Here is an 18,972-nt window from a genome sequence, read left to right as displayed (position 1 = left end):
AATTATCTTTTAGATTAATTGCAAATCATAAATTATTTAGAAAGCAATACATTTCTTCTGCAAATAGGATCATGACATTAATGGGAGTTGAATTTTTTATGTACAAAGTACTCACAATTTTTCCTTTTATGAGTATGGGAGTTATAAATATATCTGTGATCTTCACTAATCCACTTAGTACAGAGCTAGAACCCTTTAAAGAATTTAATTGAACTTAAATTAGGAAATGTTTAGATACCATGTGATTTCCCTAGCTCAGATTTTTGGCTGTGGAATGTAAAGGAAGGGTTGAACCTGAAAGAGATTTTACCAGAAAGAATTGTCAGAATTTGTAACTGAAAGATAATTGCCAGTTTGAAAGCCTAGAAGATGTAGTGGATGCCAGTCCTGTTGGCAGAATGGGGCCATTAGGAGAAGCTGATAAAGGCTCGGGATGAGGGGTCAGAGTGTGGATGAGTTCTTCTTTACATCTGTTCAACTTGAGTTAATGATGGGCCATCTGGGTGGGAATGTCGGAAACATGGAGCTTGAGGATGAATAAGAGTAGTCAGGGCTGGAGATGTTCATTTGACATTATTAGCACTGAGGTGATATTGATCCTGGGAGAGTGGATGAAACTCTGTGGCACTGAGTATAATCTGCATTAAGTCTCAGACTTTTGAATAATTTCTTTAGGAAAAGTTTCCCTACCTGGGCCACATTAAAGATTCAATAGGAAACCTATAAAAGCCTGCCTATTTGTAAGACACGATTGATACTCTAAGGTTGGGAATTTTCTCATCAGATTTTCTATGCTTGTGTATTTTTTTATCAACCAGTGTTTTTTGAAAGTAGTGGCTCCATGTAGAATGCTCAAAAAGCTCCCCTTAAATGCTTTTGACCAATTAATTAGCATTTTAACACACTTCAGTGTGTTGACTCTTGGAGTCTCATTTGAGACTTAAAGAAATATTAGGAATTTTAAATCAAAAGTTGAGGATTATACCATCACCAACTGACAAGAAATATATTTTGGATCAAATGGAATACAAATTATTGTCAGGCGTATGTTGATTGTGGTTCTACTATGTAAACAGGAGCGTACTCACCCTTTTGGGCCTGTAATCTTCGTGAGGGCAAAATCTCCAGTGGCTAAAGTGGCGGCAAGCACAGAGTAGGCAGCCAGTATATATTGACTGACTAGATGAATGTAACCCAACGTAAGTGTAGAACCAGGACCTGGCATCAAAGTGTTTGCCACTTAACTCAAAGAAAAGAATAAGAACACATGAACATTAAATATACACACATACACACACACTGATTTAAGCCATATACCATAAGAAAGTGTTGAAAAACATGGCATATCACATTATCAAAGTTAAGGAAGTGAGTTTTCTGACCAAGCAAAATAGGGGAGGAGTGTGGTAAGATGATAGAGATTTAGCCAAGACTTTGAGGGAAACGTTTCTTATCTGGATTAAAATATATACATTTTTCAATATAAGTTAAAATAATACTGTTACATATTTCATATATATAATATATAATTAAATTTTTAAAAGAGAAATATTGGCCCCCAATACATTTATGTGGAAAAGGATAGCTTTAATCAAAGTGAACCTAAGTAGGCTCTCCTACTACTAAAGTGACTTAATGAGATATAAGACAAAAAAGAAAGGTTATGTTTTTGCAAGAAGGAAAGGGCATTATGGTTCAATACTTTTACTTAACTAACCTTTAAGTGTGCAATTAACATTTAAAGGAAATAAAGTTTTGGAAATATTATAGAGTAATTGCAGAAATGTAAAAAGTAGTTAAAAGCCTGTGGTGTGTTAGGAGAAATTCCTTCAGATAACACTGACAGTCATCAGAAAGTGAATTTGTGATGCGTAAAAGATGAAGAAAAATCTGCTCAATTGGTGACATAGATACTGCTTTCTCCTTTGTTGTTTTCTTCATGAGCTTCAGCTCATTGACATTTTCTAGGATGAAACTTTTATACTGACCCAGAATTGATCTTTTAAACACAAATCCTGAAGTATTTGGGAAAAAAAGATGCTCAGTAGGAAGCAGCAGCAGGGGGAGGGAGAAATGGAAGGGCTAGTGCCTTGTAAGTTTCCAGGATATTTGCCTATCAACTGGTAGTTTGTCCAACTCTGTTGGATTTAAAAATTTATCGTTTCTAGTCTCCACTACTGTGAAGAGCTTTTCACTTGTCACGAGTGTAGAGAGTGTCTGAACTATCAGCTCACCTTTGCAGTTTGTTTACAGAACAGAAGTAGTTGTAGTGTCAATGAAGCACTCAATTCAAAAGTTATTTTAATTTTTTAGAGTACTGAGTCCTTGGTCAATATGAATTTTATAGGTCTGGCCTGATCCACATCCGTTCATCTATATTTTTCTTGTTCTTGCTCCTAGCTGCTGTTGCAGGACCCTAACTCTCTTCAAAAGCCCCTACATTATCTGTTTCTGAAGGTTTCAGGGAATAGCTTACACATTCCTCAGATGAATTTTGTCAGCTTCCATGTAGCAGCTGCAGGTGATTTTCCTTGTTTCCTGTTTTGAACCACTCCCGTAGGGACAACTGTGTGTGGGGAGAGGAGAAGAGTTTCCCATGGGACACGGCTAGTGGTGTACTGAAGCTCTCTAGGTGCCAAGGGTGTAGGGTGTTCTTCCCCTCTCTCCTTTTAAATATACTTGATTAGAGGGGTATCACAGCAGGGCTCTTTATACAGCTCTCCTTTCCACAGCACTCAGACATCTGAGCATGCTGAGGATGAGTAGGTTGGGCCTGGAAACAAATCCAAGAAACAAATATGCTGCACTCAGAATCACCCCACCCCTTTTCAAATGGAATGCTTTCTTGCTGGGCTCAGCCTGTCTGCTTGCTACTGGCTTTCCTTCCTTTAGAAGATTTTTCTCCCAAGAGGCCCCTTAGCCTACCACACGAATAGACTTCAGGCTGATTCCTAGGACTGTTGGCATCAGTCTCAAGCTGTGCCTTGAACCCCTACATTTTCCCCATTTTCTTTCTTGATATGCTTTAGATGAGTAGAGAGTAGAGGCAAATGAATACTGCCACATCTCTCTCTCCTCTCTGTCTCATCTGCCTTCCTCTTTTATTTAGGAATTTATGGGCATGCAAAGAGATTGTTGTCCTATCTCATACTACATCTTTGTTTACAGTGTTTCATATGTATGAATGTACAAAAATCAGGTATCTTTAGGCATTGGCTTTGATGACCTGGTGTCCTACAGGTAATTGACTCATTAAAGCAGTATGTGCTATAATGGCTTACATCTGCCACACATTTGAGAGAGTGAGTTTTATTCCTACCCTGATTTTCAAAGAGAACTCACTAAGCAGTGGCAGTTATATAAGCTTATAACTCACTCATGAAACGGTATCCAAAGTCAGAATACATCCAAGGCCACTGAATGTGTTAAATATTTCATATAGCTGAACAGAGAAAGAAAAGATATGTCACCTCCCACTGAGGAGCCTACATTCTGAAGATGAGTTAACAGGTTACCTATAGCTTGAAGAGAAATAAACAAAAGTTTCACATTCCAAGCTAAAATTCTATTTTAGACTTGATTCATTCCATAATACTTATTTTCACAGCTAAAACTTAGGGTTTAGAGGGGGAGTTTTAAATATGCAGAATTCAGTTTTAAATAATTTTAATAATGTTCTTAATTTTTTCTAATTTAGTTTCACTGTAGTGAAAATTATTCAAGTTACCAAACTGTGTCTGTTTTTCTTAATAACATACTTCATAAAAAATCAAGGATACCTTAACAGAAAAATTATTAATAATAGAATTTTTTTAAAAAAAATTGAGTAATTTCCATGCATCAAAAATATTCTGGAAAAAATGGAAGTAATATCTTAGTGTTTACTTACCTTTTCATTTTCTAAGGAAAAATGATATTAATGAAGCAAAATAATGGATGCCCTTGATTTCATTTCAGTAAACGTATATGTGGTTATATCCATTTTTGCATTCCTTTTAAGTCAAAGGGCACGATATCTTAAAACTTGAGTCTCATTAATTAGACTATGGGTGCCATTGTAGGGCCTAGAGCTTAATGGAAAGGCAAAATTGAGTGGGAGGAGAGAAAAGATAAATGGGGATAACAAAAGGGCATACAGCGGAATATGATACAGTTGTTTACCATGGCACTTAAGCTATATGTTGCCTACCCTACTTTTTAATTGTGGAAAAACATATGTAACATACAGTTTACCAAATTATATACTTTTAAGTGTATAATTAAGCAGCTTTAAGTACACTTACGTTGTTGTGCAACCATCACCGCTATTCCCAGAACTTTGTCATCATCCCAAATAGAAATTCTATACCCATTAAGCAATAAGTCCTCACACCCTCCTTCCCCCAGCTCCTGATAACCTCTATTCTACTTTTTGTCTCTAAAAATTTGCCTACTCTAGATAGCTCGTGTAAGTGGAATCATACAATATTTGTTCTGTGCCTATCTTATTTCACTAAGCAAAATATTTTCAAGGTTTATATAGTAGCATGTGTCAAAACCTCATTCTTTTGTGACTCGATAAGATTCTATTGTATGTGTATATCACATTTTATCAGTGCATCTGTTGAAAGACAAGTAGGTTGTTTCCACCTTCTGGATATTGAATAATGATGCTATGAACATTTGTATACAATGTCTGTTTGAGTCCCTGTCTTTCCTTCTTTTTGTTAACATACCTAGGTGTGTTTGGGTTCTCTAGAGAAACAGAACCAAAAGCACATGTGTGTGTGTGTGTGTGTGTGTGTGTGTGTGTGTGTAAACAGAGAGATTGATAGATTGATTTATTATGAGGAATTGGCTCACTCCATTATGGAGACTGAGAAGTCTCATGTTCTACCATTTGTAAGATAGGGACCCAGGAAGTGATATAATTCCAGTCTGAGTCCTGAGTCTAACGGCTTGAGAACTAGGGTAGCCAATGATATAAATTCCAGTCCAAGGACAGGAGAAGAAAAGATCAATGTCCCAGGTCAAACACACAGGCAAGAAACAAAAGGGGTGAATTCTTCCTTGTACTCAACCATAGGGGGGAGGGAGGAATCAATCTTGGTCACAGAGTCTACCAATTCAAATGTTAATCTCATCCTGAAACACCCTCATAGACACATCAGAAATAATGTTTAATCTGGGAATCTCTTGGCCCAGACAAGTTGACACATAATCATCATATTATGGGTGAAATGTGGGATGATGTAGCAATTCTATGTTTAATTTCTGAAGAACCACCAAACTGTTTTCCACGGTGGCTACACCATTTTACGTTCTCTGCAGCAATGCACAAATATTCTTATTTTTCCACATACCAACACTTGTTATTTTCCATTTTTTTTTTTTTGGAAATAGTCATTCTAGTAAGTATGAAGTCGTATTTTATTGTGGGTGCTATTTTGATGCTGTTGTAAATGGAATTGTTTTCTTAGTCTCCTTTGTAGATGTTCATTGCTAGTGCACAGCAATGTAACTGATTTTTGTGTATATATCCTGTAACTTTCCTGAATTCATTTATTAGCTCTAGCAGGCTTTTTTGTGGATTATTTAGTGTTTTCTACACATAAGGTGATGTCATTTGTGAACAGAAATAATTTTGCTGCTTCTTTTCCAATTTGGGTGGCTTTAATTTCTTTATCTGCGTAATTTCTCTGATTTTACAACTTCCAAAACTATGATGGATATAAGTGGTGAAAGCAGGCATCCTTATCTTGGTTTATCGTAGTAGATAAGCTTTCCGTCTTTCACCATTGAGTATGATGTTAGCTGTGGGTTTTTCATATATGACCTTTATCATGTTGACAAAGCTTCCTTCTGTTCCTAGTTTATAGTGTTTTTCTCATGAAATGGTATTTTATTTGTGTAAAATGCTTTTTTTGCATCAAAATGATCATGTGGTTTTATTCTTCATTCTATTAATATGGTATATTACATTGATTGTTTTTTATATATTATATATTGGTTTTGCATATTGAATCACACTTATATTCTGGGGATAAATCCCACTTAGTCATGATATAAAATCCTTTTATTATGCTGCTGAATTCAGTTTGCTAGTATTTTTTGAGAAATTTTACATCTGTGTTCATAAGGGATCTTGGCCTGTAGTTTTCTTTTCTTGTAGTGTCTTTGACCAACCTTCTTATCAGGGTAATGCTGACTTCATAGAATGAGTTGGGAACCATTCCCTCCTCTACATTTTTTGGAATAGTTGAGAAGGATTGGTATTAATTCTTCTTTAAGTGTTTTCGTAGAATTCACCAGTGAAGCCACTGGGCCCTGGGCTTTTCTTTGTTTGGAGATTTTTGATTACTGATCCAATCTCCCTACTTGTTATAGGTGTATTCAGACTTTCTATTTCTTCTTGAGTCCATTTAAGTAGTTTGTGTGTTTCTAAGAATTAGTCCATTTCTTCTCAGTTGTCTATTTTTTTGATGTATAATTGTTCATAGTATTCTCTTATAATCTTTTTTATTTCTATAAAATCAGTAGTAATGTTCTTACTTTTATTTCTGATTTTAGCTATTAGAGTTTTCTCTCTTTTTCGTTAGTCAATCTAGCTGAAAGTTTGTTATTTTTTTTTTTTTCTTTTCAAAGAACCAACTTGTGATTTTGTTGATTTTTCTCTGTCGGTTTTAAATTTTCTATTTTTTTAATATCCAATCTTTATCATTTCCTTCCTACTATTAGCTTTAGGTTTAGTTTGCTCTTCTTTTTCTAATTCTTTAAAATGTAGAGTTAGGTTATTGATGTGAGATCTTTCTTTTTCTTTAATGAGGGCATTTACTCTGTCATTTTCTCTCTTAGCACTGTCTTCACTGCATTCCATAAATTTCAGTTTGTTGTGCTTTTGTTTTCATTCATCTCAAGGTGTTTTCTAATTTCCCTTGTGATTCCTTCTTTGACCCATTGGCTGTTTAAGGTATGTTGATCGATTTCTAGATAATTGAGGATTTTCCACTTTTTCTTCTGTTACTTCTTTCCAGTTTCATTCCATTGCAGTCACAAAAGATACTTTGTATGATTTCACTTGTTTAAAATATATTATGAAGTTTTTTGTGGCCTGACATATTGTCTGTCTTGGAAAATGTTCTATGTGCATTTGAGAAGAATATACATTTTGCTGTTGTTGGGTGGAATACTTTGTATATATCTGTTAGGTCTCATTGGCATATAGTGTTGTTCAATTTCTCTTTACTTATTAATTTTCATTCCAGTTCTATTATTATCTATAGTAGGGTGTTAAATTCTCTATTATAGTGGAACTCTATATTTTCTGCCTTCAATTCTGTCCGTTTTTCCTTCAATTTTGGCGCTCTGTTCTTAGGTATGTTTATAATCATCATACCTCCTGGATTGGTTGAACCTTTTTTCAATATATAAAGGTTACCTCTTCTTTGTCTCTTATTACTGTTTTTGACTTAAAGTCTATTTTGTATGACAAAAACATAGCAACACCAGTGCTCTTTTGATTACTATTTATATGGATATCCTTTTTCATCCTTTTGTTTTCAACCCCTTTGTGTCTTTGTATCTAAAGTGAATCTCTTATAGATTGCATATAGATGGGTCATTTTTTAATCCATTTATATTTAAAGAAATGACTCACTTCTTGCAAGGAAAAATATTCAATTCTCAAGAAGCTTTGAAAAACGCCTTTGGCAATCTCAACGCCACTCACTCTCTAGGCTTCTTTGCTGCTGGCATAAACAAGCTACTGTTAAGATGGCAAAACCGTGCCGATAGTTTAGGCACGTACTTTGATTAATTATATTGCTTCTTCTTTGAGATACAATAAACTAAACTTTTGATTCAAAATTGGACATTTCATATTTAATGACCTTCTTTATACTTGTTCTTATTTCTTAGGTTATCTTTGAGTTATTGTTTAGTGTCCTTTTATTTTGGCTCGTAGGAATCCCTTTAGAGTTTCTTGCAGGACCGGTTTACTAGTGATAAATTATGTTGGTTTTGTTTTGTGTTTTTGCTTTCAATTTGGAAATGTTCTAATTTCTCCTTTGTTGTTGAAGGAGGATAGCTTTGCTCGATACAGAATTCTCATTCAACAATTTTTTTTTTCAGGACTTTATGTATATTATTCGACTACCTATACCACTAGCCATGATTTCTGTTGGGAAGTCAGATATTAATCTTATTGAAAATCCCTTGTATGTGACAAGTCACTTATCTCTTGCTACTTTAAAAATTCTCTGTTTGTTTTGGGGTTTTGACAAATTGATTATAATATGTCTCAGAGTGGATCCCTTTGAGTTTATACGGCTCAGAGTTGATGAGCTTCTTGGATATGCATATGCATGTTTTAAATCAGATTTAGGAAGTTTCAGCCGTTGTTTCTTCAAATTTTTTCCTGTCCCTTTTCCTCTCTTTTCTTTTTCTGGGAATGCCATGATGAACATTATGGTATGCTTTATGAGGTCCCTCAGGCTCATTTCATTTTTCTTCATTCTTTTTTCTTTCTGCAACTCAGACTTAATCATTTCAGTTTCTTTATCTTCAGGTTCACTAATCTTTTCTTTTACCTGCTCAAATATGCTGTTGAACCCCTCCAGTGAATTTTCCATTTCAATTATTATACTTTTCATTTCTATAATTTTAGCTCTATTCCTTTTTATAATTTCTATCTCTTTATTGATATGCTCATTCTGTTCATATATTATTTTCCTAATTTCCTTTAGTTGTTTGCCCATTTTCACTTATTGGACATATTTAAGATAGCTGATTTAATGTTTTTGATTGTCTGGACTTCTTCAGGACTGACATCTTCCAAATTCTTTTTTTTTTTTCTTTTCATGAGCCCTATGGTCCTGTTTATTTGTATGTTTTTAATCTGTTATTGAGAACTGGACATTCTGAGTATTATAATGTAATTTTCTATGAATCTGATTCTGCTACTCCTCACAGACCACTGATTTTTGTTTGTTGTGGGCTTTGGCCATCCACTGATGACTTTTCCAAACAATTTTTGCAAAGTATGTATTTTTTGTTGTGTGTGGTCATTCAAGTTTGTGTTTTGTTATCCGTGCTGCCAGCCAGTGACTTGACAGATTTTCTCATATATTGGACTCCAAAAAGGTGGGGGAGGAAGTGTTTTGTCTATTTAAATCTTCCGTTAGATACCATTAGCTGCTGTAACACAAGAGGGTTGAAACCAAGACAAGCATCTGCACTAGTCTCTTGTTGAATTTCCAAACCAACCAAAATGTACAACCCCAAATTTTTGGAGAACAAGATCCACATTGCCTATCCTGACATCAACCTGCCCTTCCCAGGACTATTTCATGCACTTTATTCTCTTACTGGAAAATAGCAGCATCTCCCTTCATCAAGTACCCCCTTGTTGTTTTAAGTGTCCAGTCAGGTTCCAGAGTTCTCAAGTAGTTTATTCCAATGAATCTTTCTAGCTCAGTGGTTGATTTGATAGAGGGACCAATCCTGGAGCTTCCTTCTCTGCCATTTTGTGCCACTCCTACTTTCTTTAATCTTTGTTTTCTGCTTTCTTCTCGTTCATATGTCTGTTGAAATCCCATATGAGTTCCCAAAATGTTATTTCCACTTATGTAATGATAATTAAAACTGTACCAAAGTCCAGTGTAAACTTGGTTGAGATGAATTCATCAATTTTGATACTCTTAGGCCTTGTCTTACTTCAGGCTGCTGTAACAAGGTACCAGAGCATGGGAAGCTTATAAACAACAAATTTATTCCTCACTGTTTTGGAGGCTGGAAGTACAAGTTCAGGATGCCAGCATAGTCAGGTTCTGGTGAGCGCCCTCTTCCAGGTTGCAGACTGCTGACTTGTCATTGTACATTCACGTGGTGGAAAGAGACAAAGCTAGCTCTCTGGACTCTTTTTAAGAGGGCACTAATCCCATTCATGAGGGCTCCCCCTTCATGACCTAATTACCTCCCAAAGGCCCCACTGTTAAAGACCATCACACTGATGGTCCAAGCGGATTTCAAAATGTAAATTTTGGAAGGACACAAACTTTCAGTTCATAACATGCATCAAACTTGAGGATGTATCAGATTTCATTACTTTTGTTTGACTCTCCATTAAAAATAGGAATGCATTGTGTACTTAAATACAGACTTTATAAATAATGAGAGATTTTTGTACAGTCCAGGTATGGTTTATAAGATTTAAGATGGTCCCAAGTTTTAAAAAGTTATAAGTAGTAAAGTTCATATTTTCTTTTCTAGTATTGTTGTTCATGGGTTTATTCTACATAATGTTTTTGTTCTTTCAGTTTTCAGTTTAACTGACTAATCATTGTGATAAGAAATAAACTTTAAAAATTATGGTATGTGTTTAAGGTCCAGAAGTTTACTCAATTTTGGAATGCCATTTACTCCTATATAATCTTTTTATTCAACATTTATGTACTATATTACATAGATACCAAAGAAGTGTATACATTTTATTCACCTTTCATTGTAATTCATTTTTAGGTCAGTTTTTGGAGGGTAGGGGAGGATACACTGGTACTATAAGAGACCTACAATCAGAAATTTACTATCCTAGTTAAACGCTTTCATAATTGTTAATGTCTGTTTAAAAATCCTAATAATAAAACACTAAAATTTTACACTTTTATTTCTTTTTAGAACCTTGTAAAACATCTTCCTGAGCAGAAGGTACTCAATGAATTAGCACAGCTTAAAAATGAATATGATGACCTCTGTGAGCCTGAACAGTTTGGAGTTGTGGTATGTATGGAGCATAAAGGTCTATAAACTCAGCTGGGTGGTAATACTTTCAAAAACAGTAAAAGAAAGACATTCCAAATGTTGAATTTTTTTGTTGTTGTTGCTGTATAGCTACATGATTTAATATGATGTAGGCTCTCAGAAAACAATCCTTTTTTACTTATTATTTGTCATGGTATTAAAAAAATGAAATTAATTTTTACATTCACAGAATACCTGAAGATATCTCATGGAATCATCTGTATAACAGTGCAGATTTTTTACTCTGCTAGTATATGCAAAATAGTATACAGTATTGTATTGGCTATGTTTTCTTTCCTTTAGATATTGGTGTTAGAATTCAGCCCCCCAAAATTAGGCTGAAATAAAAGGGTAATAACTAGATACATAGCAAAATACTAGAGATTCTTTTCTGTGATATATTTTGTGTCAGAAAAAGCACAAGGATTTTCAGATTTCCTATAGACTGTCATGAACTGATTGAAAGCTTGAAATGTGCTGTTTTAGCTGGGGAGGAAATCATATAAATATATATCATGTGGTTAAATCAATAATAATTTTTTCTTACCCCTATCATTTTAAGGGGTACAAAGATGACCAGGTATAAATTATGTATTAAAAATATAGTTATATATTTAAAGTATTTCTCAAACCTGCTATTCAAATAGTTGGCAAAAAAAAATTAACAGGAAAGAGGTCATCATGATTTATTTAATTTCTTGGAGAAAAAGCTATTTTTGACTTAGGTGTTTAATGCAGGTTTGCTCGCTGTGTGAATAAATAGTTCCATTATGGTTGCCAGCTTTACTCTGGCTCCCTGAACATTTTCCATTTGGATACTAAGAATTTTTTAATTACTGTTTGACCTAATAGTCAAACACTGTCTGCTTCATCCAAAATATTTTATAACTTTTTAAATAATATAATATATTAGAATTGATCTATTTTGGTACTTTGCAATTCAAAAATCCTATTTAACGTCAAACTGTAATAGATGGGACTAAGCATGTTTTTTTTTAACTGCTTGCCCAAGTTTAGAGTTTGTTGATTTTAAGACATCGCATTGCCTATACTGATGTAGAAGGATTCTGTCAAATCCTTGCAAAGAAAATCAGGAGTGTATATTTGGGATCAGATAGAGCATATAAAGGTACTGTAGAAGGTATTTCTCTTATTTTTGGACAAGGAAAATTAATCAGCTGAATTGGCTAGATATTATTAACTAGCAGCAATTTCGTATAATATTAAATAATAAAATTTTCTAAACCAAAGTCCATGCATGAAACCTAAGCTGCTCGGATTCATATTATAATTGAAACAAAGCTATATACCCTCTGAGAATTCAGCTGTGTCATGATGGTTATGAGTTTTACAGTAGGTACACCACACAATTTCTCTGAAGCCATTTCTTTTTCTGAATGCAGTTTATCTTGGAAGATGTATTAGTTTGCCAAGCAAGTCCTTCATGAGGAATATCCTTGGTACCACACTGAGAAAATGAAGTTTGGGGACATAAAAAGCAATATACCTTCTGAACTAAAAGCAAAATAGAAAATGGAAGAGATTTCTTGTTTATGCACATAACCATAAATAATTCTGGGGCTGTGTGTACATGAAGTAACCTGGTCCTCTTATTTACTCTCACCATCCTTGGCTACATGTCTGTGGGAAAAAAAGTCAAGGACATTACAAAGTGTTTTACACCATGTAAATTACCTAAGACAGTATCAATCAGGATTTGCCACATAAAGATTACTCAAACTCCTATCACGGAAATGTTTTTGGAATAATGGTATACCCTAGTCTTTTAAATAGGTGTTCTTTGCAGTGGTTAGAACAGTATCTTGAATAAAATGCACAGTAAGTAAATGTGTATTGAATTGAATTACAGGACAATTATTAAACCTAAGTATGGGCTTGAGATTAAAAAATAGTATATTTTAGGTCTATAAAAGTAAAAATTTTGCTAAAACATATTTCTCTAGGTGTATGCTGAAATTAAATTCACTTCTGTGTGAATATACCCAAATACTTTTTAACCCTTAAACATACGTCAATAGCCTACAGTGAGGACTACTTTGGGAATGTGTAGAATCATCTGCACTAATGGGAGAGGCTCCAAACTAGAGAGAATCCTTGCCTCTGCTGTCTTCTCCTATTGGCACTACTAATGTATTCTTCTTAAAAGCCTCTATTTTTCATATGGTTTCTATATCAAAAACCTCTGGTATCTCCCTGAATTTACAGAATAAAACCCAAACTTCTTAGCGTTTGCATTTGTGCCTCCAACTCTCTGGATTTCTTTCTTCCTGTTCCCTTTGGTGAACTGAGTGAATTGGTATCGTTATGACATTTTAGCTTTTACCTCAGTGGGACTCTCAATGCCATTTCAGCAGTTATTTCATTCATTCCCATTCAGGGGCCTTTCATTTTTCCATGGTGGCCATACCATATCTTACTCACTCTCCTCAAGCCTTCTGTCTGTCTTCTCTCCATTCTTTTCACTTAACACAAACAACCTAACCTCTTATTTGCCAGAGAAAAAGGATAGCACTTCAGAACCTCCAATGTCTCTTCTATCCACAATGTTATCTCTAGCCATATCTTTTATTAACCCCTTCTCTGTCAAATCAAACCTCAGAAAAAGAGATGCCCAGTTATTATTACCAATATTATTGTTGTTGCTATTATTATCAATAGAAACAAAAATAAATTGAGGACTTATTGTGTCACATTCTACGTGAAGTATTTTTACTTGCACCATCTTATGTGTTCCTCACAATAACCCTATGACATTGGCACTGTTACTGGCTCCATATTATAAGTGAGGAAATTCATGCCAAGAAATGCTAGATAACTTGTCCAAGGTTACATAGTAGCTAGCAGATACAGAATTCAAACCCAGGCAACCTGAATTCCAAGCCAATGCTTTCAACCAGTGTGCTCTACTGGGGGTGTGTGTATGATGCTCTACTACATGCTAATTTTCCTACCTCAGTTTTGGGCATTATTATCCCTTGCCTACTTTAGGATAGTAGTTATCTCTTGCCTACTTTACTTGTGTTGGTTATTCTATTGCCTTCTCAATTTGTCAATTTCCATTCTACCCTGCACTTCAAAAAAAAAAAAAATCTTAAGTCACTCACTGCCTAACATGAATGGATAGATAGATGGATGAATGAAAATCCTTCATCGACCCTGAGGTTTCTGCCGGGTACTGCCCTCTCTCCGTTTCCTAGCATCAGCTTTTTCAAGGACTAGTCTCCTTTTGCTCTCTACTTCCTTACTTCTCATTCATTGTTCGACCAACAATCAGGATTCTGCCTCAAATAATGCATTGAAATTGATTTAGGAAAGGTCATTAATTACCTCCTAATCACATCTAAAATATACATCAAATCTACTCACTTCTGTTTATCTGTACACCACCAACCACCTTAGTCTAAGCCAACATCGTCATTCTCTTTAACCCTTACAATATACTTTTAGCTTGTTTTCCCCACTTGCACTTTTGCCCTTTTTCCAAATCAGTCTTGGCACAACCCTCAGGGTCACATTTCTGGAGTGTATTTGTATTGCATCATATTATTTATCAGCTTGAAATATCAATGGTGTTCTATAGCACTAAAGCTACAGTATCACCTCTTTGCTATGACCTAGAAGGCATGGTCTGGTCTGGCACCTGCTCACCTCTCTTACTCTATCTCCTGCTGCTTGGCCTCTTGCTCATTATGCCTCAGCCATATTGAATGTTATTTGCCAGGACCATTGCACGTGCTGCTCCTTTACTCTCACTCACTGCCTGCCTTTCTCTCCTGCTTATTCTTTAAGTATTAGGGTAAATTTTGCTTTCCCAGTGATGCCTTCACTTACCTATCAATTAAAGATAGGCCTCCCTATTAAACTCTCTCAGGGTAGTTTTTTCTTTTCCTTTGTAGAAATTATCATGGTTTTTAATTAAATGTTTGTGAGGTTATTTATTGACTATGTATAACCCCAACTGGATTCTAAGTTCTATAGGTAGATAAATCATGTGGATTTTATTCACATGATATATACTTAACAAATACGTGTTGAATGTATTAGCATCAACGCAAAATCAAGTGGACTCTTTTCAGTCCTGTCTTATTCTGTACCCATCTGGCACTTGATAACATTGAAGAATTTGAGCTCCTTTTTGAAACCTTTCCCTGCCTTCCTAAACAATAAATACTATTAATATTTGCTGATTTTATTCCTCTAACCCTGGCCAGTGCCCTATAGAGTTTCCATTATTATTTAACTTCCTAAATGATAAGAACAAAATCTCATCAGTTAGGAGTAGACACATGCCACAAATGGGATTACTCCTCCAAGATTCATTAAAATAATAGTAATAATAATAAATAAAAATGGTACGCCTATAATCCTATCACTCTGGAAGGCTGAGGCGGGAAGATCACTTGAGGTCAGGAGTTCAAGACCAGCCTGAGCAAGAGCAAGACCCAGTCTCTACTAAAAAGAAATTAGCTGGGTATGGTGGCACGCACGTGTAGTCCCAGGTACTCAGGTGGATCTCTTGAGCCCAGGAGCTTGAGGTTGCTGTGAGCTATGATGACGCCACTGCAATCTAGCCAGGGCAACAGAGTGAGCCTCTGTCTCAAAAGAAAACAAAACAAAAAAACCCCCCAAACAATAAATTGGCAAAACTGAGGGAAATTGTGAAAGAGATAAGCTTATCTGAGGCAGTGACTGGGCTGCTAAGCTTTCTCTAACCCTTTGGGTTTTTTTAGCAGCCACTTCATTGAGCTTGCTTATAATCACATGCAATCATTTGAAAAAAAAAAAAGAGAGAGGGGGAAAAAAAGAAATAAAAACCCAGGGACCTTTCCTCTGTCTAGAGGCATATCTCCTGGTAAGAGAGATAAGCTAGTTTCCACCCCTTCTGTGATCAATAATCCTCTTCTTTAGGGGGGTAGATTGGCTGCATAGCTTCCCACTGACTTGTCCTCCAACCTGCCTCCCACAGAATTGAATTTGGTACATCGTTGTAATTATGTGCTGTACCTTTACTGGAAAAAAAGCATAGCTCTTTGAAAGCTCTGGCAGTTAGAACCCCCAGCAGGAGCTTTTAGACTCTTCCGAGTGTGTTTGTAGCTCAGCTGTTCTCAAACCTCAGAGCTATGGAAATTCCCACTTGTCTTGCACTGGGGATAGAGACCCATACTGTGTGTATCTATTAAACTAACACATCTTCTGAGAAAAAGAAGGCAATAATTAGTTCTCTTAGTAATCGGTACTTTGTTTTTCTGACTTCAAAATTACTCGTATTTTTCAATTAAAAACATTCTAAAGCTATAATCTAACAAAAAGATGTCGAGATAGCCTTGTACATAAACATCTTTATAATGGAAAGCACAGATTATGTGATATCGCTGACAGCACATTTAAAAGTTTTTTCTTTTTTTACATAAATATACAAAGGCGAGAGGAGAGGATTTATGCCTATAGCTGAAGTACAACTATAAAGTGACTGTGATTTTTAATTTTTTTTTAAAGCCTCATAAGAGTTTATGAGCTCTATTCAAGATAGCTTAACCAGGTGAAAGGGAAATTTTTAAAAGCTTTTTCCTCCTCCTACATATCATCAAAAACAATTAGTTTGGTTAGAAAATTGTAGGTCCTTTGTTTCATTAATATTAAATCATTTTTCAGGTTTGCATATTCATTGGGAAAATTACATTCTTTATTTTATCTGCTTGCATTCAGGGTATTCAGTGTTTTGATATGAAATGTTCTGATTGTTTCTATTTTCATTCTTCCTGTAAATATGAATGCTAGCCCTTACTTCTAGACGTACATTCATTTTATCTGAGAAAAAGCTGGTTTAATAATTTTGAGGTCAGGTAAAAGAAAACTCACCATGACTCATTCTCAAATCCATGTATTTATATTCTTGTTCCTTTCATTAAATTCTCATAGTAATCCATTTTTGTGGCAGGATTGCTCATTTCCAGCAATTTTTGCAATAAAACAAGGTAAAATAAAACCACCTGAAAACTGTAAATTCAGAGTAGGGCTATGGATGTCAAACAATTTTGCTATAGATTGTTTTTTGTTAAATTCAAAAAATCAAAAATTAACCCTTTTATTTTTTTCCCATAAATCGCTAATCCTTAATACAATAGCATACTGCCACAGTAGAAGTTCTGATGGTTGTTCCTAGCTTCAAACAGTTGTTTTCAGTAGGATGTTTTAAAATTCTTGCTCGGCTTCTCAGTGTGATTCTTCCTAAGTTTACAGTGTATTTTGGGGCAGACATTGTTATTATGTTCTGTTCTGGACTAAAGATGAGTAGATGTTTGTTGATGTATAACATTTGCCATTTACTCCATGTACTGGGCACACTTGTATTGATTATTTTGTCCAGGCCAGGTAATGGGTTTGCTACAGAATGTGCAGTGATGAGTAGGAGAGGTCCTGCCCTTGAGGAGGTTACTGTCTAACAGAATATAAAAAAATTATTTACTTTATAGATAATCACAAATATCCCTGCTTTATTTCCATACCTTTAGGCAGAATTCTGCTCAATCATTGACTGTGAATCTCATTTTTGTGAGCAGTTCTGCCTGCTCTCCATCCTTCTTTAGTGTGGCTTCATTAGCATTCCTTTTATTGTAGTCACAGATGTAAAATTATTCTGTATATTCGATGGACAATGGATCAAAGTAGCATTTAATTTTGGGGGGCAAACACCCTGTAACAAATGTGTATTTGTTATAAATGTTAATTCTAATGGCTTGTTAACATTATATCTTGAAGAGACTAGGGGCTCAATTATGCTCATATATGACAGACATTAAAGGTATAGTTCTTACCAGTGCAAAAGGAAAGATGGTAGAAGTAACCTTAAAGGCCACATGTGACTGCAGGAGTGCCATGTGGCCATCTCCAGCTCCTTCACACATGGTTTTTATACTTGTGCCTTTTTTCTTTCTCTGTGGATTCCTGTGGTAGCTTGATAGTAGATCAATATTCAACAGCTGCATAGGTAGTGAAGTATATAAAATTCAAATTATATGAACAAAACTGTGTCTAATTCTTTGGGGAAATAACCCACTTGTAGTTGCTCTCACTAAAGCTGTCAGTGCACTTTTTTTTTTAAATATAGTGCAGATCAGCTAAAGAAATGAGAGCCACTTGATATGATTTGATAGACAAGTACATCGTAGCACAAATAAATCCCCTACATAATACAACACTCTGGTCAGCATCCCACAGCACTTCAAGGAATGAATTATAAAACAAAGGATGCCAGTCAACTAAAATGCTGTGAGGGACCACAAGTAAAAGCAAACACACATTTCAGCAGAGTTTTTGTTTTTTTTTTCCTTATATCACTTAGGTGCACTCAAGTACTTTTATGAGACATGAGCCTTTTAATAATTGTATGTGTGGCTGGGGATGTTGCTCAGTGCTTCTTATTATTTCTAAGCTTAGTTATCCAAGACATTTCCTTACATACCCAAGGCCTCTGATGGAGGTTCTGTTTCTGTGAGTCTAGCGTGGTCTGATCATAGAAATTTACACTTATGATTGTGAAAATTCTGTTGGTATCATCAATATGTACTGCTTTGTGGCTCCTGTTAAGATATGTGCCTGTATACCTTACCTCCTACATAGTCTCTTGATTTTGTAAATAATACATTTGCATCAATAACATTTCTAATAGCAAATGTATATTATGAATTAAAAGTAGCTAAATGGAGCATGATAGTTACGGTACATTCAGTAGGTAATGACTTCTGTTCTTTACTGAATCCTGGAAACACATATTCCTTCATTGTGGATGAGAGAAACTTTCTCTTGGATTTGGTATAAAAATTAGTGACCATGATTCCTTCTTACTGCAAATTTCTGGGGACAAATAAAAGAGGATAATGACAAAAATAGCTATAGTTTTAGAGTACATACATTGTGTCAGTTACCATGACAGGAGTGTTATACACAGCATCTCATTTAAGTCCTACTGCAACTTGCATGGGACTCAAAAGTCCCTGTTTCTTTTACTGCAATTTATAGTATGGGCATAGAGAATGCAAAGAGTTGTCTTTCTCCCTTTTCTGGGATTAGGGAAAAATCTCTCTTGAACACTACCCTTAAAAATAGTTATATGGGGCTCTGAATTTGGGCTAAGATTGGTCCTAGGTGGTATTGTTGGGATGACACACCTGGCAG

General features: G+C 35.2%; 1 protein-coding gene across 1 annotated transcript in view; it reads left to right on the top strand.

Moving 5' to 3' along the window:
- The window catches only part of DIAPH2 (diaphanous related formin 2), an 803,657-nt gene that overhangs the window by 367,282 nt on the left and 417,403 nt on the right, over window positions 1-18,972 (top strand). Inside the window, exon 20 of the mRNA XM_069462797.1 lies at window positions 10,654-10,755. Within this exon, the coding sequence (XP_069318898.1) occupies window positions 10,654-10,755 (102 nt within the window). The remainder of the gene's footprint in view (window positions 1-10,653; window positions 10,756-18,972) is intronic.

This window comes from Eulemur rufifrons, chromosome 30, assembly GCF_041146395.1.
Source record: "Eulemur rufifrons isolate Redbay chromosome 30, OSU_ERuf_1, whole genome shotgun sequence".
Lineage (NCBI taxonomy): Eukaryota > Metazoa > Chordata > Mammalia > Primates > Lemuridae > Eulemur > Eulemur rufifrons.
This window is presented reverse-complemented; position numbering and strand designations above follow the sequence as displayed.